The sequence below is a fragment of the Protobothrops mucrosquamatus genome, unplaced genomic scaffold, assembly GCF_001527695.2.
Source record: "Protobothrops mucrosquamatus isolate PMUCROS unplaced genomic scaffold, P.Mucros_1.0 scaffold129, whole genome shotgun sequence".
NCBI classification, from domain to species: Eukaryota; Metazoa; Chordata; class Lepidosauria; order Squamata; family Viperidae; genus Protobothrops; species Protobothrops mucrosquamatus.
Window position 1 is genome coordinate 1808660 of NW_015386496.1, and position 23550 is coordinate 1832209.

At 38.4% G+C, this 23550-nt stretch overlaps 1 protein-coding gene across 1 annotated transcript in view; it reads left to right on the plus strand.

Moving 5' to 3' along the window:
• Positions 1-19874, plus strand: part of LOC107284902 (dynein heavy chain 7, axonemal) — a gene marked incomplete at its 3' end in the record, with an annotated part of 70128 nt that extends 50254 nt beyond the window's left edge. The window contains exons 22-33 of the mRNA XM_015813027.1: positions 4987-5155; positions 6001-6103; positions 7342-7352; positions 7877-8089; positions 9173-9271; positions 10245-10493; positions 11556-11705; positions 13084-13266; positions 15171-15347; positions 16097-16228; positions 18244-18468; positions 19677-19874. Coding sequence (XP_015668513.1) covers positions 4987-5155; positions 6001-6103; positions 7342-7352; positions 7877-8089; positions 9173-9271; positions 10245-10493; positions 11556-11705; positions 13084-13266; positions 15171-15347; positions 16097-16228; positions 18244-18468; positions 19677-19874 — 1909 coding nt within the window. The remainder of the gene's footprint in view (positions 1-4986; positions 5156-6000; positions 6104-7341; positions 7353-7876; positions 8090-9172; positions 9272-10244; positions 10494-11555; positions 11706-13083; positions 13267-15170; positions 15348-16096; positions 16229-18243; positions 18469-19676) is intronic.
• Between the last annotated feature and the right edge of the window lie 3676 nt (positions 19875-23550).

Sequence of the window (23550 nt, forward strand, 5' to 3'; positions counted from 1 at the left end):
CCAGGGTCTGGCTTTCTCTTACTACAGAAGTGAAATTTAAAAACTCTGTAGCTGTAGCAAGGGGAAGTCAGGATAACAGTATAAAGGAATACTTCTAGCAAAGCTATCGACTAATCATCAGAGGCCTCAATTTACTTCCCATGTGGAGTTGAAGCTAATAGTGTCTTAAGAGCAGATGTTTGAAGAGCAGAAAATCCCATTGCTTCTAAAGAATGTCATTTGGATGCTCTGTGTAGGGCTGACTAGCTTCAGAAGATACTTGACATTGAGCTTATTGCTTCTTTTCGTTTACAGAGAGATGTACATCTGGAGTAGAGTAAATTATTTCATTAGTTTCGGTGGAAGAAAAATTGGGAAAATTGGATGAGAAAAAGCAACCAAAGGGAGGAAACAGCTACAGATAAAATTTCCTTCCCTTTTGGCAGAAAACCTGTAGGGCACGTGAATTTTGGAGTTTCCATACAGATTTCTCTGAGAAAGGAAGTAGGATTGCCCTTCCTATGACAAATGCCTGATTTATCCCCCTTGATTTCAGTGGGATAAAGTTTGGACTGAGAAGGTCTTGTCATAGAAATAAAAATCCTGCACCTGGTTGATTATTTTGTTCCCCTTTGGCACAAAAAAAAATAAATCTACAGTACTCTGAAAAATTTGAGGAACGCTATGAAATAATTCAAGTGGTGGACTGGGAGACAGGTGAAGATGGATGGAAATCAGCTACCATCACTTTTCTCCCTTCGGATGGCAGACACCTCAACAAAAGCCTTTCCATTGTAGAAGAACTCCTCAAACGATGTGTGCATGTAATGTATGTGTGTATTTAAAAGAAAACACATTTGAAATGTGCCAGTGAACAATTGCTTGTCAAGATGACGGCAGTAGAAAGGCGAAATCGCTTCTAAAAGCAGCAGTTAGCAGAGCTGTAGACATTGATGTTGACGTTTGGAGCTAATTCACTTCTCTCTGGTTTTTCCTTTTCACTCAGGCCCTTGAGGATTACCTGACCCAGTGCAATGGGCAGATTGACGGCATTGTCACCTTGGTGCGCGGAAAGTTGTCAAAACAGAATCGAGTGACCCTCGGAGCACTTGTGGTCCTGGATGTTCACGCTAGGGATGTGCTTGTGTCTCTTGTAAGCAAGCGTGTCAGTGATGACAGCGACTTTGAATGGTTAAGTCAGCTGAGATACTATTGGCAGGTGAGGGATGTCTCTGTGAATCCTATTAGGAGATTATTTCTGCACTCAGCTTTTCTATTGGGACTCATTGCTGACATAGGAGGAAAGATACACTAATAAGAGCCTTTTTTTGCTGATGACCAAAGATTTTACCCATCCTTCTGCATGATGTGAAGTAAAGATATCTAATAGCCATATGTATACCATTTATAATTAAAATGACTTTTTCATGCCCACAATCCCTACATACTTGCTGAATTTGCAGGAGACTTATAGATAAAACTTTCTGTCAAAGGCCATAATTGAGTTTCCTGAAATTGTTGGATAAGTCCTGCTTTTATTATTTTAAAGGAATCATACTTTTTTGAGCTGAGTGGCCTTAATCTGACTTTTGTTAGATTCACACTATTGAGAACCTATATTTATTATATGGAATACAATATTAGCAGGACGTTACCTCAGATAGACCTTTTTCCAATACAAAATGCCTCGAAGACATAATATCATGCATTTTCCAAAAAGCTTGTTGATTTCTTTATTTTAAAATAGTTTAGTTGACACTTTTTCCGTTAACTGAATGTGACACAGTGAATAGTGACAATGACCGATCGTGTTAGATATGAAAGTGCCAAATGTACTGACTTCTAAAAGTATCAAATAATCATTTAGTGTTTCTAGTGTTAATATGTATTTGGTAAGGGTCTTCTAAAATAATTTGAACTTACTAATATAGGACATATTAATAGAGGATATAGTGCAGAATTAATGAAACAGTAGAGATAGTCAACTCAGGTGTCTACCTTACCTGAGGAATGGGTGCGGTATGCCAGCCTCCAAACAGTGACATTTTTTAGATTTCTTTTAGAAATCATCCTCAACAATTATTTTCCTCCATAAATGTGTTTTAATACATTGTTTTTATTCTTTTTTTTAATCCAGATTTTTACTCCGTTGTTTATTTTATGAGCTTTTGGGTTTGTACACTTGTTCAGGATGCTTTGAAATGAGAAGTGGTAGAAAAGCACCTTTCCTGCAAATATATATTCATACTAGAGTTATGATTTGTCTTAGTGCACATGCAAATAACTGCTGGAAAAGAGTGTTTTTCATCAAAACCACAGTAGAGGAGGCAGAATTAATTATCCCAGCCTGCTATTGCAAGCTTCTGTATGTGTTAAATAAAAATGTCAATGTAGTCTGGGGTTTTATATGAATTCATTTATATGAATTATACCCATCATATATCTGCTCCCTACTTCCATGTAATCAGTGGCATTGGTTTTTATAGCCTGGATTATCTGAAGGTTACTTGATAGGGTTACTTGGTCTTGTGTGAACCTACCTGTTCTATAAATCTACTTTGGAAGTCAAAGTAGATTTAGGGTGTGTCATCGGCTTCTTTATTTTCCAATAAAAGTCAATCGGGGCATGGTGGCTCAGTGGTTAAGATGTTGAGCTTGTCAGTTGGAAAGCCGACAGCCTGGGTTTGAAATCTGAGCACTGCACAATGAGGTGAGCCCCTGTTACTGCATTCCATATTTTCATGCTGGTCTCAAGTTAACAGAGGGTGGCGCTGTGGTTCAGCAGTTAAGACACTGGGTTTGTTGGCTGGAAAGACAGCAGCCCAGGTTTGAGACCTGTGTGCCTCATGACGGGGTGAGCTCCCGTTACTTGCTCCAGCTCCTGCCCACCTAGCAGTTTGAAAGCATGCAAATGTGAATAGATAAATAGGTGCCACTTCAGTGGGAAGGCAACAGCGCTCCATGGCATCATGCTGACCACATGACCGTGGAAATGTCTTCAGACAGCGCTGGCTCAATGGCCTTGAAACAGAGATGAGCACCGCTTCTTATAGTCAGCAGGGACTCTTTTACCTTTTACCTTACATGAAGATGGAAACAGAGATGTTTCAATGCAGACTCCCTTGGCTGAGAATCAGAGATGAGCACTGCCTCTTGAGTCACTTACAGTTGGAAAGGGGAAACCTCTAAACCTTTAAAAGTTAATCATTTTCCATGCTGGTTAACCTGATTAAGTGAGAGATAATATTTTCTTCCAGAGTATACATTCAATGTATACATTCTTATGTATATTTTTTTAAGTAAAAAGGTGATTTTCTTTTTAAGGTTTTAAATGTGCAGTCACTGGAAAGGTGGATTCTAACACAATATCAATGTATTGCTTCCATCTGGTCCTCTGACACCATGAACAATGGTCAGTCTCCCCAAAGGGACTGGCTTTCACATATCTCAGATTCCTATAAAAATATTAAAAATTGCTTCAAAGATAAAATAGAAGCGAGAGTATGCCTAACAATAACTAATCAGCAGGTCCAGATGTTGCCTGTATTCTTTCCATGCATGTTCTGAAATCCAAGAACTTTCTCAATTAGGGAACTTATAAATAGCTAAGCCTGATTAATTAATGAAAAAAGAATCAAGGGGATAAATTACAATATGATCATCTGGGCATCCTATTGCAAGCTCTGGCCCTTTTGAACTGCATCATGATGTCACATGTTCATATGAAAGGGGCGGAGCATACTGGTACAACTACGCTTTCGTCATTTTAAGGAAAGCCTCCATTGGTGTAGATATTTCTCTTTCCCTCCCTACTTTCTGTTTTCCCAAATACAGTTGTTGTTTTTTCTGTTCAAACTGAAAGGTTGGGAAGAGGTTATTCAGAGAGGTCTAACTTCTGACCAGTAGGATAATTCAAACCAAATCAAACCAAACACTCCCAAACCCTTCCCCCAAAGTCCTGCTCCAAATTTGGAGAAGCCACCCAAAAAGAGATTGAAGTTGAGAAAGCACCAGATCTAATTCAGATGGCCCTGGGAGTACAGATACATCCCCAAATGGCGACAACTACTCTCAGAGAGCTAATGATGAACCTTCAGAGAGCTAATGACCAGATGACTGCAAAGAATATAAATCTTTCCATTCCCCACCATTCAGTCAGAACTGAAGAAGCTTCAAGGGAAAAAAAACCCCAAGAAAGTCCAGTTGCCTTTTGAAAAGCAGCTTAGGGACATGTATAATAATTGTTTCTAATATTAGGTGTATTACAAGCCTACTTATTCTTTATTTCTATTTATCTTAAGTCTTTTTATATGTATATTTCATATCTTCCATTAGGAAGGGCATCTAGAAACAAAGATGATAAATGCTGAATTGCGGTATGGATATGAATACCTTGGCAATACTCCAAGATTGGTTATTACTCCACTTACAGATAGATGCTACAGGTAACTCTCTTTATAAGTTAAAAGAGTTAATATAATAGAAATAATGCAATAGAGTTATTGGCCTTGAACATTGTCCCAATGAATTTAAAAATGGCTGCATGTTTTCCTTATTTGTTTCCTTAAATATAATTATGGACATTCTGAATAGCAGTTATGTTCAGATTTTAATTTCACAGGGATAAGAGTTAATATTAAAAAGCCATATAGTAAAATATATTTCTGTTCCAGAAGAAAGCCAGGCTACTTTTATGAGTCACTGACAGGTCCGGCGTTGATGTTTCTGCACTTTCCAAAGCACCCCTTTCCAAGTGGTTCTGAAGCACTTTACAGCAATAATACATTGCATTTCTTCCTCCAGTTTTTGCAACAACAATTCTGTGTGACAGGTTGTCCTTACAGATAGGTGGTCAGTGAGCTTCCATAAAGATGGACTTGTACATCATAGCAAGAACCAAAGTTAGAAAGGTGGAAACAGAAAGAACAAATGTATTATTAATAATATATTAGATGTAGGAGTTGCCATTGTTCTCCATAGCCATTTTTCTTCTTTCTGTCTTTTCAGAACTTTGTTTGGTGCTCTTCACCTTCATCTTGGTGGTGCCCCAGAAGGGCCTGCTGGAACTGGAAAAACTGAAACAACGAAGGATTTAGCAAAGGCTGTTGCCAAGCAATGCGTGGTTTTCAATTGTTCTGATGGATTGGATTATCTTGCTCTGGGGAAATTCTTCAAGGTGGGAATGAAAGAATATAATTGAAGATGTAATGCTGAGAATCAAAACGTGCATATCAAAGTGCTTGAACAAGAGCTTAGGCAATCCAGCTTATTTATTTATTTTTATTTATTTATTGGATTTATATGCCACCCACCTCAAGGCGATTCGGTATACTTTGCTTTGCATGGGACAGGGTTCTAGAGAAGATTATGAGATTAATGTGTGACTCCAAGGAACTCATGTGCTGCAGAGTATTAGGCTATGGGCATGCAGAAATACTACACACTCATTTACTTGTATATGACCATACAACGCCACAGACACAAATGTAACACACATTCATGCTCACAAATATGTATATAGGCATGCACATACATTCAGCACAGGATTGTTAGGTATGGAAAAGGTTTCAGCTTCATTTCCTTCCTCTCTGTGTTCCTATCCTGAGTCTTGTTTCTCTTCTTTTCATGAAATGAAGGAAAAGGCATACTCATAAATGTGACAGAGAGGAAAAGAAGCCTCCTCCTCTTTTTTCCAAGCATTGATCTGTAGGGAAAGTTTGTATTTTAAGCTTTGGTGTCCTCTCTATCTTCCCAATCCACCAACCAACCAACCAACCAACCAACCAACCAACTCGTCAACAGTTGTCCTTGAGATGAGCATTGATCACTGATCTCCACCTTTTGCACCCAGCCATTAACAACTGACCAACAGAGAGTAATAAATGTAGTTCTGGGCTATGAAAAAAGTGAAAGGCATTCTGAAGGCTAGATTGAATGATAGAGATAATTCCTGCTCCCACAGCTGTTTGGTTTTCCAATAAGTATTAGCATATTTTTCACCTTTGATTTCTTTCTTTTTAGGGTTTGCTTTCATGTGGAGCCTGGGCTTGTTTTGATGAATTTAACAGAATTGATTTGGAAGTATTGTCTGTCGTGGCCCAACAAATTCTTACAATCCAAAGAGGTAAAACACGTCCTCCGATCTAAAATTCTATTTTAGATAAAGTCGGTACAAAATTCACGACAAAGAAAGAGAACTAAGGGTCCATAGTTACGACCGCGACTGTAAAACCATAAACTTCCCTGACTTGAGTTCGAATTGGGTTGTACACGACAGAAGTAATGATACTTAGGACCGATACGACCTGCGAGACTTGAAGGTCTGTTAGAATTCCATTTGTGACTGCATTTACCAAAAAGTAATTCTTATGGACCTCTTTGGAGGAATACATAGGATTCTACAGTATGAATATTTCTTGTCATTAAAAAAATCCTTTCTAAAAATTAATGATAATATTGAGAATAATAATTGATGAGAGAAAACTTCATCAAATACATTATACATAACCATATTACATTAATTTGGTTTAAGCTTAATTTTAGTGTAATAACAGCCTTGGAACCTGCCCTCTCATGTCTTGGAGTGTGCTATCAGCATGTCATTCAAAGAGCAAAGAGGACTTTTATCTCAAGAAAAAGTTGAACATTTCAAGATTAGACAGACCATTAATTGATCTATAAGATCAATTCTTTCATTGGTGTAAATATATATACTTAGTATTCCAGTTAAAACCTTGTGCCTATCTTAATTTATTAACTGACACTGATACATGTCACTTACATTTTGGTGTTGTCTGGATTTTTCCTTTTGCTTATTTCCCTTGTCGATTTCTCTCTCTCTCTCTCTCTCTCTCTCTCTCTCTCTCTCTCTCTCTCTCTCTCTCTCCCTCTCCCCCCTCTCTCCCTCCCCTCCCTCTCTCCCTCCCTCCCCTCTATCTCTGTCTCTGTCTCTTACACACACAGACACACAGACACAGACAAACACACAAAACGTGAAGTGGATTGGGCTGAGAGAAAGTCACTCAAGTGGCTTCTATAGAGGGCTAGAACACCTGATCTTCAAAATTCCACTCCATCATCTTCACAACACCAAACTGGCTCTTCATAAAGATTTCCCATTCTTACCTAATAAAGACTTTCATATAATATATGTTAAATTTTTGTTAGGGCTGTGCACCCTTTGAAATTTAGAAGAAATGCTTCAAAACGTGGAGCAGTACAGCATCTGTTTTCTGTTTACTAAAGCAGGCAGGCTTCTTTAATAAGTTAAATGATTGTGTGCCATCAAGTTGATGGTGACTCTAGGAGATTCCAAGAGGAAGATTTTCTCCACGATAATCTGTCCCCTGTCTGGTATCTCAGGTCTTCCAGTGGTGCACCTGCTCTACCTTGCTGCTGGTTACCCTCTTTTTCTCTTTCCTCCCCTCTTTCCAGCATTATAGACTTCTCCAGAAAGCTAGGGATTTGCTTAATGTGTCCCAAAGTGGGATAATTTGAGCCTGGTCATTTGTGCCCCAAGTGAGAAATTTGGGTTGATTTTGATGATCTGTTATGCACTTTTAAAAGCAGCTACATATTTTTTCCCCAATTTGTGTGGCTAGAGCTTACACTTGCATGAAATGTGAAGTTTGTAGCATGCAGAGTCTGTCTTTTATCCCTTTTTGTATGTATTGTTAGAATACAAAGAAGGGATGTGGGAGAAAATGTGCTGCCTGTGAAAATGTATGCATATAATATATCATTGTACGATACTCCCTGCTTTTCCTTCTCCAGGGAGCCATTTGTCATCCTGATAATGAAATTTAGTTTAACTTCACTGTTTGAGAAGCTATTAACAGGCTATAAACATCACTATTCAGACTGTGCAGTTACCTGTCTATTAATGTGTGTTTAATAGGCTTTGTTTCGGACTGTTGCTATGATGGTACCTGATTATGCCATGATTGCTGAAATTGTCCTGTATTCCTGTGGATTTGTGACTGCACGGCCACTCTCTGTGAAAATTGTAGCTACCTATCGTCTGTGTTCAGAGCAGTTGTCTTCACAGCACCACTACGATTATGGGATGAGAGCAGTAAAATCAGTGCTCACGGCAGCTGGTAATCTGAAGGTAGCATTTGATGTCCTTTCTCTGTGGTCTCATTAGAATTCTACCTTTTGGTATTTTGTTAGAAATAAATCTTTGTTTATCTTTTGAGCTATGTTGAATGAAATATAATTTCTTTCAGGACTTATCCTGCAGTTCCAAGAAAGCAAACACTTTATATTTGGGTATGCACAATTGGCATTGCAAAAAGACATTGAATTATATTCTCTCATAATTCAAAAATTATAAAAAGTTAATTAAACTGTGGCCAGCTTCCAAAATCTTTGTCAGCTTAATGAAGTTGGGAATGCACTTTTAGGCCAACCGTTCCTCTTTTGCTTGCTTTCCCTTGCCCATAAACTTTAGCACATGAATAATGTTTAAAAGTGTTTTTTTTAAGAAATAAATAAATTAGAATAACAGTAATAATAGTAAAACCTAGAATCTGATCTTAAGTATTTCTATTGAAAGTTTTCATAAATATGAGTGACTAAATGTTCACATATAATAACAAAATGTTGATTATATGCCATAATTACTTTATCCTATGTTTCTTTTATACAAAAGTTCAATCATAATACACTGAGCATCACTGTGCCCAAGAACTTTGGGGTTTACTGCCATGGTAACTGTATATCTCCTCTATTTGCATGAAACTTCCAGTTAAATGTCAGTTGTGTGTGAAGAAAAATATCATATATGATCAATCTATTATGACTAATGGAAGAGCTTTGGCGAGATATATGGTCAATCTGACAACCTTTACAAAATGCACGTCCAGTGCTCTGGTCTTGACCCAATTTAATCATGCCTTTGAATGCCAAAAAAATCAGACATTCATGAAGGGTTTCAAGCCACAAGTCATATTAATAATATGTTGTCACCGGAATCTTAAATACAAATCTCATCTGACAACCTAATAGCATCTGATGAGTTATGAAGATGCCTTAAAAATTGCTATTATCTCTATCTTGTCCTTGATCACTGTAAAAACATATTCAAAGGCAACAATTCAAATGTGAAAAACATAGGCATGTGATTGAAGATGATGGTGGTCTGAATTAAGATAAAGTGATTACTGTGAAACTAATGCTGTGTTTTATACAGTTGAAATATCCAGAAGAAAATGAAGAGATTTTGCTGCTTAGATCCATAATAGATGTCAATTTGCCTAAGTTCTTATCCCATGATCTCCCACTTTTTGAGGTGAGTAATCTTTTAAATCTAATGTGAATTAAAGAAGCAAATGATGCAGAGATTATATACTAAGTTTATATTCTCAGATCTCTTTTATGTGCAATGTTATTACTCTTGTTGGGCTATAGATTAGTTTATAAATGCTGAAGAATTAGTAGATACATAAAACTATGTTTACATTAGGGTATAAAGTTCCAAAAGGGCTTGGGGAAAAAATAACCCCTTTTTTTTATTCCCTTTGCCTTCACACAAAGTCCTTTCCTTTCTTCTTCTGGCATCCTTACTTCTTGCATATAATTCTGCCATTCTTGCCACTGATATAAAATTTGCCACATAGGTAGAGGTTGATCTTAAAATGGTCATCAAGCATATACTATACCTAAATTTCTTCAGTTGTTTATTAAAAACCTTAAGTGTGAAGAGGAAATGGGAGCTTTGCAGTCCTCTGCTCCCAGGCTCTGTGTGTCTGATGGAAATGTAAAACCACACTGTAGTGCAATGCCTGCAAAGAGGCTGAACAACATTAAACAATGGGGGGAAACCCTAAATTTCCACCAAAAATATTTACTCATCCATTTGGGTGGAATGACTTCATCCATTGTCTTACCTGCTACAACCTGCATTCTCCCTGCAAATATTGGATGGTCCTTGACTATCCAAAGGTGATTCCCCATACTAAACCATAGTTCAACTGGGCATTGTTGTGTAAACTACAATTGATCTGGTTCTACAAGTTGCCATAGCTGAAACTATGCACCATACTAAAACAATAAGGAACCATGTTGTATCTATTATATGAACTATTTCCCAATAAAATGGCATATTGTACCAAAGTGCTGACTGAGGATTCTGGTGGATATTTTCACAGCCGGCCTATATTGCTTGGGGAAAACATTTTGACAACAGTCAGCTCATGCAACTGGACTGGAAGGGTATTTTGGACATCTTTAAATGCATTCCTTTATTGTTCATGGTTTGGCAGGGCATCACTTCAGATTTGTTTCCTGGTGTGAAGTTGCCAAAACCAGATTATAATGACATCCTGGAAGCGATCAAGACAAACTGTGAGGAAATGGACTTGCAAATGACCAACTTCTTTGCAGAGAAAATCTTACAGATATTTGAAATGATGATCGTGCGCCATGGCTTTATGATCGTTGGAGAACCCTTTGGTGGAAAGACCTCTGCCTATCGTGTTTTGGCAGGTGCACTGGGGGACCTGTGTGAAAAAGTAAATCTATTTGCTTTTGTGAAAGATCATGTCCTAAAAAGCAAAGGTTATGCTTCGATTCAAAATATTAAGAAACACAGTCTTCATTTAATTTGAATAATTTACTTATTACTAATTATTCACAATTGCTATTATTAAATTAAAACAAATTCCACTTAAGTCCAGTGGGGTTCAACTTCCTGAGAAGGATGCTTTTGATTGCAAACTCAAAACGTGTTTGAATTTTTAACATTAAATATTTTAAAACTGGAATGTTATAATCTAGTGATTGTAACCTAACAAGAACAGAATTGGCAGAATTCTACAAATATTTAGTGAATGAGCTCCAATCGCATACAGTACTTTCCTTATCTGTTCATTAACAGTACAGATGGAATCCACAATCCCCTCACACACAGAGCTACTGTCTTCCCCCGGACCCCAAAATAACATCTTTTCTTACCATTAATGGGACATGTCACCTTGTAGAATTTATAGTATACATCAGTTTCTTCTCCTCTCCTCTTTATTCTGACTTTTTCTACCCTGAGGTAATTATTCTTGGCAACAAACATCCTACAGCTGACCGTATTCACTTAAGCAATTATAGGTGACCTGAAAGCAGCTATTGGCAGCAAAAAAAGAGAGGCGATTATGAAAGTCAAATCCTTTGATTAGTAAGTCCAAACTTTCAACATCACCTCATGCCTTAATCCAGGGGTAGGCAACCTTGGTTCTTTTATGACTCGTGGACTTCAACTCCCAGAATTCCTGAGCCAGCCATGCTGGCTCAGGAATTCTGGGAGTTGAAGTCCACGAGTCATAAAAGAGCCAAGGTTGCCTACCCCTGTGGCCTAACCCCTTGAAGAATACCTTGGGAACTTGGATGATTTCTACTTGTTTGGAGAACATTCTATTTTTATCAAGAAATGGCTGCTATCCATTTTGGAGCATGACCCCGACTGCCTTTTCTCTCCATTTGTTGCTAATGACCAAGAAAAGAGTAATTTGTCTATATATCACTAGACTGATGAGATAAGTGTGATGTCCATGTGTGAAATGCAGTTTATTTTGTGTGCTTAGGGGCTCATGGAGGAAAATAAGGTTCAGATCACTGTTATCAATCCCAAAGCTATAACCATGGGGCAGCTCTATGGACAGTTTGATCCAGTCTCCCATGAATGGTCTGATGGTATCCTCGCTGTCAGTTTTCGAGCATTTGCTTCTTCATCTGTAAGTAGATCCTCAGAATTAAATGTTTTCTGGTTTATCATATGAAAAAAGAAAAGAAAAATCATGCCAAAGATGGGAAAAAGCCCAGAATCATTGATTTTATCTTAGCCAGGCAGTCTATAATTTGATTTTTAATTATCATATTTTAAGGAAGGATAGCTAAAGAAATCTGAATTGATAAGTCACATTAATTCATAACTGGTAGTTGTGAATACATAGTAGATTCTTTATATTTTCTGATGTGTCCTGCAAAAAGCAGGAGATGGAATAGCTGCTTTAAGAAGGACTTATCCAATGGACTGATCCTTCCTCCCTTCCTGCCTGTCTGTTGTTTTCTTAACAAATTCCTAGGAGTTTATCTTATAAAAAAAGAATAAAACATAACTAAAACAATAAAGCATCCATGGTAGAACTAATCAATACCATTATTAATTGAAATGATACTTTATTAAGTACAGGAGGTGGTTGCTTAAGTACAGCCACAGGGACTGCTGGGATAGCTGTCGCTAAGCAATGTGGTTGTAAAGCCCAATGTCACATGACCAGGTAGTTTGCAATCCCAGCAGTCCCACTGCTGTCCCCATTAAGAGAGTTGATAAGTGGGAACCTCATGTCACCGTGACTTGCAACTTCCTGCTGGCTTCCAAGAAGCAAATCAATGGAAAGCCAGCAAGAAGTTGCAACAAGCCTTTCTTTAAGCAGCTTGCAAGCAGGACAAGGGATGTGTGCTGTGGGTGGGCAGGTGAGAGCTACGGAGTGCAAGTGGGTGCTACAGACAGGTGCAAGTGCAGACAGGCAGGCACTATGGACAGGTGCAAGTAAAGATAGGTGGGCACAAGGGCAGATGGATGGGTGCTATGGAGTGTGGGTGCACAGGCAGGTGTTGTGAGCAGGCAGGAGTGTGGGCTGGCGGGTGCTATGGCCAGGTGCAGGCGGGTACTCTGGATGGACATGAGTATGGACAGGTGGTGGGACACTACAGAGTATGGATAGGACTGTGGGCAGGCAGGCCCCATGGCGTCCGAGAACCCTATGCCACCTAATGAGAAAAAGTGGCAGGAATAGCAGCAACTTGTGAGAGCAACTTGGGACTTCCTGCTGATTTTCCCATAGACTTTGCTCGTGGGTAGTTGGTGGGAAAGTTTTAAATGGCAATCATGTGACCAGAAAGAAGATGCAACCATTGTAAGTGTGAGCCAGTTGCCAAATGCCTGAATTGATCATGTAACTGCAAGGATATTTTGACAGCCACAGCTATGAGGATCAGTCATAACTCCCCACTTTCAGTGCCATTGTAACTTCAAATGATCACTGAACAAATGGTTGCTAAGTGAGGACTGCCTGTAAAGTAATATCAAAATATTTTTTTTCCACTCAGACACCAGATAGAAAATGGCTTATTTTTGATGGACCAGTGGATGCTGTATGGATTGAGAATATGAATACTGTGCTAGACGATAACAAGAAACTCTGTTTAATGAGTGGTGAGATCATCCAGATGTCACAGCAAATGAGCCTCGTTTTTGAACCGATGGATTTAGAAGTTGCTTCTCCTGCTACTGTAAGCTGACAGATTAACAGATGATCTCTTGCTACTTCAATGATTATCAGTCATCTTGGAAAAAAGGAAATTGAATTAGACCTCAAGAAGTATGGTTTATCAACCCAATTTTTAAAATTTCATTTCAGGTCTGAGGGAGCAAATCTGGAACTGAAATAACATGTCCTTGATTTTGATCTTCAGAATAATTGAAGTTGGGGGCCTCAGGATCTGAGGGTTTTGTTCTGGATAGAGTTGCACTACCTCAGACAGTCTCGGTGCACAGTCTGGGGTATTTCCTAGATTCGCGACTCCTGATCAAGAACAGGTGGTAGTTATGGCTAGGAGAACCTGGGCACAATTTCGTGTTGAGCCCCATTATGCCTTTTCCTGTATCATGAGCCCTAAGCTTAGTCACTCAAGCTCTAGTCATCTTCCAGTTGGATGACTGCAACATTCTCTTCATGGGCCTACCCCTGAAGAATATTCAGAAGCTACAACTAGTGCAGAATGCAGTAGCACAGACAGTTCTGGAGGTCCCTGGGGTAGCACATCTGACACTTCTGTTACACAAGCTGCATGGGCTGGCAGTTTGCTTCTGTGCCAAATTCAAGGCGTTGGTCATTACATTTAAAGCTCTTTATGGCATGAGTCCTAGGTATCTGAGGAACCATCTCACCCTGATGGAGCTAACTTGTCCCATTTGTTCCAGTGGAAAAGGTCTACTTCAGATCCCATCAGCCAAAGAATTTTGACTGGTGGGATCCAGGAGAAGAGCCTTTTCTGCTATGTCTCGCATTATCTGAAATATTCTTCCATCAGAGGTGAGGCCCATCCCCACACTCCCCGCCTTCCAGAACAGCCTAAAAACTTGGCTCTGCTTCATTGGGAGTGGCTGACAGGATACAGAAGGTCCTTACTCCCAGACCAACCCATCCATCATTTTGGTTTTTAACTTTTAATTTTTCTATTCAATTTTTCTTATTTTAATTTTTGTTTTGGCACTTTTAAACTTTTTATTATATCATAAATCATTCAGAGTTGCTGTGTCAGTGAAATGGACAGCATATACCAGTGATGGCGAACCTTTTAGAGACCGAGTGCCCCAAAACTGCCCCGCCCATCCCCGCCCCACCCCTGCCCCGCCCCCACCCACCTGCAGGCCCACCCCCCTCCACGGCCCACTACAGATCGCCCAGGTGGCCCAGCAGTGCCATGGCGACCACGCCTTCCACCCGTGCCCCGCAGCATCATCTGTTTGCGATGGGGCGCAAGGGCAGAGTCTTGTCCCCACTGCCTGGCTGCCATGTCCTTGGCTGCCCTGTTCCAGGCGGGCCGTGCCTGTGGGTGACTCTCCTCCAGGGGGGCTGCTGGTGTGGAGGAGGCCTCAGGAGGAGGCAGGACTGGGGTGACGGCACGTGTGCCCACAGAGAGGGCTCCGAGTGCTGCCTCTGGCACTTGTGCCATAGGTTCGCCATCACTGGCATATACTGTAATTTAACAAACAAACAAATAACATACTACCAGGGAAGCAGGACTGAAGGCCCCTTTTTTTAATATCTTGCGATTTCTGTAAAGTGTCTTCCTGGCAAGATTTAATATCTTGCCTGTGTTGTTAGGGATGAGACATTTCGATCTGATTAAAAATTAGACATCATTTTGTGTAATAGGTAAATTAAGCCAAACTTTCTTCATTGGCATTAATTAATTAATTAAATGTATTTGCCAGCCATTTCATTATCAAGGTACTCTAGGCCGCTTACAATGAGATAAAAAACAACAACACTATCAATAAATTTCATTGCAAAAAAGAACCCTGATAATTTCAGCAGCGAAAGAATGACATTGCCTATGTATTCTTTCAAGTATCTAATGAAATACCTAGATGTTTTTATTATATGAAGGTGTTCTCTCTCTCCCTGTAGGTGTCTAGGTGTGGAATGGTCTACATGGAGCCTCATATGCTAGGCTGGAGACCTTTGATGTTGTCTTGGTTACATCTAATGCCCCCTACAGTCACCACTTTGCATAAAGAATTTATAACAGGCTTATTTGATAGAATCATCCCACTTTCTGTTGAATTTGTTAGAAAATGTACAAAGGTATGGTAAGGTGATATTTATTTACTATTAAATATATTATTAATAATACATTAAAAAGTCTGTTTACACATGAGACATGAATGGTGTATTCACTGCTATTAATAGTGATTCTGGAACAAAAGTATTTGTGTACGTATATGTGTGTGTTAGTCTTTAGGACATAAACGTGTGAGTTCATTTTGTTGTTTGTTTACATAAAATAAAAACATGTTTTTGCTTCAGTATGGAACTCAAGGCAGGATCCATGGGGAATTCTGAGATGGTCTCTCATTTGGACATTGTCCAGACCATCATTTGTTTCAGTATAATAGATAACTTCACTCAAATTGGTATAAAATGTTTTTTTCCTGAAAATGTAGATATTGAGGTGTTTGTTTAGCTATTTATATGCTATATCTTAAAACATATTAGTAGCAATTTATCTATTAATGGAAATGGAATAAAGATTTTAGCATTTGTTCTGCAACTGCATAAATTAGTCCCTATTTTACGGTTGGATTTGGTAATTATTATTTCAAGGATATCACATTGGTAGCAAATGTTGTTCTTCCCATACCTGTTATTACAATTTTATTTCTTATCCAAAGTTCTAAGTGAAGAGTCTCCAGAAACCAATGTTTTGTTATTTTGCTCTCTGTGGCCACGTTGTTAAAGCTGCATTATTGTCTAAAGCAAAATTAGTTAAACTTGTTCCTAAATCAGTAATAGGAGAATGGTGTTCAATTAAAGTCACTTTTTTGTTTTTCTAGGAACTTTCTCCAACATCAGACACAAACCTGGTTCGGTCTTTAATGAATCTCATGGACTGCATGATGGATGAGTTTCACAATGAAACAAAACTTAAAACTATTACTGACCGCGAAATATTTTCATGGCTTGAGGTGGGCCAGATCTTTTAAATACACTGAATAGTTTGAGTGAAATTTTCTGAACTTTTCAGAGATGAGAAAAACAAAGAGGCCAGGATAAGCATGACCCTGTGATGTTTAAAACCATTTTATTTTTGGGTCATCTTGAAATTAAAGTCTTGGTTCATACGGTAACCAAATCAGGTACAGTGTAATAAATAGAAATTTTACCCTGTTGGTAGGTTTATAATAAAAAACTAAAATTTGAATATAAGAATCAAAGAATAATTCTGGATCATGCCCAACTTGGAACACATATATTTCACCATGGTCACCACCTATGGAATGTTGAAGGAGATGAAGGTATAGGTAGCCCTCATTCACTGACTGCAATTGAGACTAGCAACTCCATCACTAAGCATTATGGTTGCAATGTTGGGCGACCATGCCAAAAGTATATAATGTCAGTTCTGGCTGCTTGTTAAATGAATCACTGTGGTCATTAAGCTTGATGTCACATGAGCATGACTTGCAACTTCACACCGGCTTTCCCATTGAATTTTGCTTGTTGGAAGCCGGCTGGGAAGGTTGCAAATGGCAATCGTGTGCCTGCAGGACAACGTGAGCGTTGTAAATGTGTGTGCCCCTTGCCAAATGCCTGAATCACAATCACTTCACCATGGGAATGCTGCAGTGGTCATAACTGCAAGGACCAATGCTAAGTTTAATTTTTCAGCGTTGTCGTCAATTTGAGCAGTCACTGAATCAGTTGGTAAGCAAGGACTACCTGCACACATTTTTTTTTCCCCATTGCAAACAGTGTTTTGCAATACGTATGCTTTGCCCATCCTGGAGATGACACTGAGACTTAAACATTGATAGCCCTGTCTCTGAATTTATCTTATAGCTTTTTAAAGCCATTCAGATTAGTGGACATCACATCTTGTAGTAATGAATTCCACAGGTTAATTATGTGGTACAGTACATAATGATATACTTTCTTTTTTCTGTTTAATTCTTTGTTAGTTTTAGGGCCGTTGGTTCTGGTGTTTTGAAAGATGAAGGAGAACTTCCTTCTGTACACTTTCTCCATGCTGTGCATTATTTTAAACATCTTGGCCATGCTTCCTCCTTTGCCTTTTATCTATGCTAAAGAGTCCGAGATGTTCTAGCCCCTTTTTAAAAAAAAGTGGTATAGGCACCTGAGCATGTGAGCTGTTCGCTTCTGCATCATTTCCAGCCTTGATATAACCTTTCTGTAGTGTAACAAACAGATCTTCACATAGATAGCAGCCCAAGGAGAAAACATACAGGTTTTGCCTTGGGAATGAAAGGAATGTAATGAACATGCCAGGCAAGTCTTTCTGGGGAATGCGGTACTGACAGAAATGCCAATGAATAAAAAAAATTGTGCAATTTCAGTTTCTACCCAATAATATTTGCCTCTAGGCTAATTACATCCATTGGAACGGATTTTCAGTTCCCTTGCAAGTTCTGCTGCAGGATGGATAATTTACCTATATTTCCCAGTCCCATTTTTTTTTCTGCTATCAACAGTTCAACATTTGAAATTTGATGGTAGATTTGAAAAATAATAAGCCCAATTCTGTTAGGCTTAGTATAGCCATTTTACTGACTTTCCTATGATCCCCCCAACTCCCTAGAAAAGTATCTGAAAATGTTATTTGACACCTGTCAATGATTTCTGCCCCAGCTCTCAAATCTGGACTACAAGATTTGCAGGTTGGAGGTGGCTTCCGTGGGAGGAGGGGGATGGAAAGATATGTGGCATGAATTAAAGTTTAATAATTGCTGGTTGCTGTCAGCCTGGAATGTTGCATGCATGTATCTATAACTATACCGCTCTGAATGACATACATAGACTGACTTCTGAGCTTATTTATTTTGGGTTTGCATGTTTTCCCCCCATACAACTGTTGACTACTTGGTTGAGTTCTGTACATTTGTTAAAACAGTAAGCTTGAAACCTGAAATGGTATTGTCGTGCGTATGAATGACTACTTTGAATTTGTTTTTGAATCCTCCAGAGCATTTTTGTGTTTGCACTCACATGGTCTGTTGGAGCCAGTTGTAAAGAAGAAGATCGACTGAAATTTGACAAGATTGTGCGTGAACTGCTTGAGGGGCCAATGACTGATGAGACAAGAGAAAAGTATAAATTGTTGAGTGGGGTTGAGCATTTCCGGGCAAAAATCTTAACTGTTCCCTATCCAGAAGATGGAACAATTTATGATTACCGATTTATCAAAGATGTGAGTGTATTTGTTTTGAACAGAGATTTTCAGAGAATAATCGATAAATTTATTCTCAAAATGATTTCTTATCGTAATCTAATTGCTTGAATTGTGGGATTTGGCTCAATTGAAAAAAAATAGCTGTGGAAGTAGGACACATTTATTTATTAGGTGCTTGATACGCTCATTGCATTATGACAATAAGAGAAGTAAGATGAATTTATACTTATTCTCAGTGCTTTTTTTGTAAAAAAAAAAAAAAAAAAAGGTGCTGGAACTCACACATGTCATACAACCCGCCTTGCCTACCCTACAAGGTTCCATCCCAAAAAGGCGCCGGAACTCCATTCTGGGCGTTCTACGACAAAAAAAAGCCCTGCTTATTCTCATCAGGAAGATACTATTGAAAGTTGTAATTTCAGCTGAAGGCAAGGTGCTTTTAATAAGATAATTAAAGTAATCTTTAACTCTTTTCCATTGAAATCAGTAGAAAGTAGTTCAATGCCCACCAATTGGAAATAATAAGTTCCAATCATTCAACAGCCCAAAAACTGCAGGACAGGCTACTTAACAGGTGCTGGTTAAAGTTTTGGGGGGACTGTAGTCTGTGTCATGAAATTTTGGTTTTACTGGGGGAGGCATAAGCTGCCTTCTGGAACCTTGTTTTTAAATGTTTTAAACAATTTGTAAACTGTCCAGAATTGCTGGGAATCAAGCAGCATAAAAATAAAATAAGTAAGTAAGTAAGTAAGTAAGTAAGTAAGTAAGTAAGTAAGTAAGTAAGTAAGTAAGTAAGTAAGTAAGTAAGTAAGTAAGTAAGTAAACAAATAAACAAACACAACTTTCACTTTATCCATTTAAGAAAAAATCAAGGAAAATCTGACCTGGTTCTCAATTTTTGCAGGGGATGATCTCTCCAGACCATGTCAGGATCTGATCCTGAGTTTTAAATTTAGAAATATAGCACACAGTGTACAATACTTAAAAAAAAACCTTTACAGTCTTGTTATTTATTATTACAAAGAATAAAGGAAAAGAAACAATGCTGATAAAAGTACATAATTTAAAAAGTAAACTATAATAAAGCCCAAGCACTTTGAAATAATCAGTTGCTAATACAATCAGATGTACATGGTATCACTGGATCATGGAATTGCAGGTTCATGTAATTATTTTCCCCCTTATGGTAATGCTTTCTAGTTATCTGGAACTAAATTTTGAAACAGGGAGCTGGAAGATGGGAACCATGGATAGAAGCACTTCAGTCAGCTCCATCTATACCAAAGGACATGCTGTTCAATGAAATAATTGTTCCCACTTTGGATACTATACGATACTTTTCATTAATGGACTTACTGACAACACATCAAAAACCTACCATATTTGTTGGACCCACAGGAACTGGCAAGAGTGTATATATTATAGTAAGTATATATGAAACTTGCATTATAATTGGACAAGATCCCTACAGTTTCAATTAAAGAAATTGATTGCTCCAGGAAAGCTAGATCCTTAGTTTCTTAGAGTAACCTGAATCTAACTTTGTTTAGATTCAGATTGGTTGTGTTCAAATGATCCTTCCTTCCTTCCTTCCTTCCTTCCTTCCTTCCTCCCTTCCTCCCTCCCTCCCTCCCTCCCTCCCTTTAGTCTCCCATAGAACCTCTTTCAATTGTTGGAAACTGTAGAGTTTCACAGAATGAAAAAAAACTTTTTCTACTTCCAGGCCCTTTCACCTGAAGTTCTTTGTGTTAAAGACCATGTGATGCCTGCCCTCAGTCCACACTACATCTATGTCATAGGGTAGAATATATGTTGTTCTGAAATAGTGGCCACACTCCCAACTTTACCCATCTGCAACAGTTGTTGGAGAGTTGTAGCATGTCTGAAGGAATGGTCAGGTTGAGGTTTTTGTTTTTCCCCCCACTACCCATGTGTTGTGCACACTGGAGATACCTGTAAAAAGGGACATGCTCGTAAAGTTAACTTGCTAATGCTGTCATTTTGTTTTCAATAAAGTTAATATGATGTAGAATGTGTGTGTTAGACCACTTCGAAGACTTGCGGATTATTAATATACACTTTGTGTTATTTCAATACAAATGTTGTCTTCCAATAAAATGTGACCGTGGCAGGTGATAATCATGCTCAGAAGGCCTGCAGAAAACTTTTTCCAAAAAAACCCAAACCAATTGCAGTTAATATTGCAGTTAATATTATTTTTTCCAATATTATTAGTTACTGTTTTAAATATTATTAGTTATCTTTAAAAATCTTACCTGATATAACCTATTGGAGGATTTTTTTGCACTCAGTAAAGTCATTTTGAATTCTGTCCCAATTATTTATATAACTTTAAATTATGGATTTCTAATGTAGATAAACAATTGCTAAAAGTTCAGTATGGAAACTACGGCAATCTGATATTATCAACCTGTAAGTTACTTTTTCGGGTCTTCCTTCAGTATAAATGATTTTTATTAATGTAATTAATTATTACATTCATGTTATACATAAGTAGATCTGTTCTTCAGGAGAAAGGGAGAGGGGTTTTAAATTATTAAATTTGTTTGTACTTATTGTGGTGAATATCAGAAACTGCTTCTTTAAATATTTTCTTTCTCTTATTCTTTTTTCCCCCCACTGTAAGCCTTTTATTCCCTTTTTTCTTTACTTGTCTTTTTTTCTGAGTTTAGTTTGTAGTTTCTTTTACCTTTGTTATTAAAACTTTCAGTAAAAATGCATTTTTTTAAAAAGGAAAGCAGCAAATGATCGCCTACAATTGTTTTGCCAATTTTAATGTTAATCAATTTATTCTGATTTAATATGAAGTACCTAAATTACAAATTATTTTTTTCAATAAAGCACTGTAATGGGCTTTCATTTAATCACTCTTTAATGTAACTTTCATTTATTATTCTTTTAAAGTATTAGTAGCATGGGAGCCATGTTCAGATGAAACACCAATGTGTTGTTTACATAATTACTGAAATATTATTGCTGGCAATCAGTTTTATTTTATGGTAATCAGAATAAATTTACAAAGTTCAGCCTTTCTTAAGAAATAAAGGTTGGATCTGGCTGAGCAAATGGGGCAGCTAGTGTATTACAGCTGTGCCTATATTATCACCTTTCTTCTCCTCCTTTTCTTAAGTGGATGTTTTGACATGATTAAACTACAAATTTCTTTACCCATCACAAACAGCATTCAGTTTAATTGTTCTGTCAGAAAATTTCTCCTTAGTTCTAGGTTGCTTCTCTCTTTGGTTAGTTTCCATCTGTTGCTTCTTGTCCTGCCTTCAGATGCCTTGGAGAATAGCTTGACTCCCTCTTCTTTGTGGCAGCCCCTGAGATATTGGAACACTGTTATCATGCCCCCCCTCGTCCTTCTCTTCGTTAAACACCCAATTCCAGCAACCGTTCCTTATATGTTTTAGCCTCCAGTCCCCTGATCATCTTTGTTGCTCTTCTCTGTACTCTTTCTAGAGTCTCAACATCTTTTTTACATTGTGATGACCAAAATTGGATGCAGTATTCCAAGTGTGGCCTTACCAAGGGATTGTAAAGTGGTATTAATACTTCACATGACCTTGATTCTATCCCTCTGTTAATGCAGCCTAGCACTGTGTTGGCTTTTTTGGAAGCTGCAGCACACTGCTGGCTCATATTTAAGTGATTGTCCACTAGTACTCCAAGATCCCTCTCACAGTTGTACTATTGAGCAAGGTACCACCTATACTATACCTGTGCATTTGGTTTTTCTTGTCTAAATGTAGAACCTTACTTTTTTCATCACTGAATTTCATTTTATTAGGTAGTGCCCAATGTTCAAGTCTGTCAAGATCCTTCTGTATCTTAAGCCTATCTTCTGGAGTGTTGGCTATTTCTGCCAGCTAAGTGTCATCTGCAAATTTGATGAGTTCCCCATCTATCCCCTCATCCAAATCATTGATGAAGATATTGAAGAGCACTGGGCCCAGAACACAGCCCTGGGGCACCCAACTACACACTTCCTTCCATGTAGATGCAGTTCCATTGAGGACCACACGTTGAGTACAGTCAGCCAGCCAGCGACAAATCCATCTGGTGGTGATGCTGTCTAACCACATGGAGGGAAGTGTGCAGTGGGGTGCCCCAGTGCTCTGTTTTGGGCCCAGTGCTCTTCAACATCTTCATCAATTATTCAGATGAGGGGATAGAAAAACCAAATGCACAGGTATAGTATAGGTGGTACCTTGCTCAATAGTAGCAACTGTGAGAGGGACCTTGGAGTCCTAGTGGACAATCACTTAAATATGAGCCAGCAGTGTGCTGCAGCTGCCAAAAAAGCCAATACAGTGCTAGGCTGCATTAACAGAGGGATAGAATTAAGATCACATGAAGTGTTAATACCACTTTATAACACCTTGGTAAGGCCACACTTGGAACAACTGCATCCAGTTATGGTCACCATGTCATAAAAAAGATGTTGAGACTCTAGAAAGAGTTCAGAGAAGAGCAACAAAGATGATTAGGGACTGGAGGCTAAAGCATATAAGGAACGGTTGCTGGAATTGGGTATGTCTAGTTTAATGAAGAGAAGGACGAGGGGGGACATGATAGCAGTTTCCCAATATCTCAGGGGTTGCCACAAAGAAGAGGGAGTCAAGCTATTCTCCAAAGCACCTGAAGGCAGGACAAGAAGCAATGGATGGAAATTAATCAAGGAGAGAAGCAACCTAGAACTAAGGAGAAATTTCCTGACAGAACAGTTAATCAGTGGAACAACCTGATTCCAGAAATTGTGAATTCTCCAACACCGGAAGTTTTTAAGAAGAGACTGGACCATCATTTCTCTGAAATGGTATAGGGTTTCCTGCCTGAGCAGGGGATTGGTCTAGAAGACCTCCAAGGTCCCTTCCAACTCTATGATGATTATGATTATGATTGTTTTGTTGTTGTCATTATCATCATCATTATTATTATATCATTTTTGCTGATTCTAGCCATTCCTGCATTCTTTTAATATTCTATATTGCTCATGCTTTATCTGGCTCAGGTTCTGGTAAATAAGTTATATTATAGAGGTATTGGTACTAATGAAGTTAATCCTTGTCACTTTCC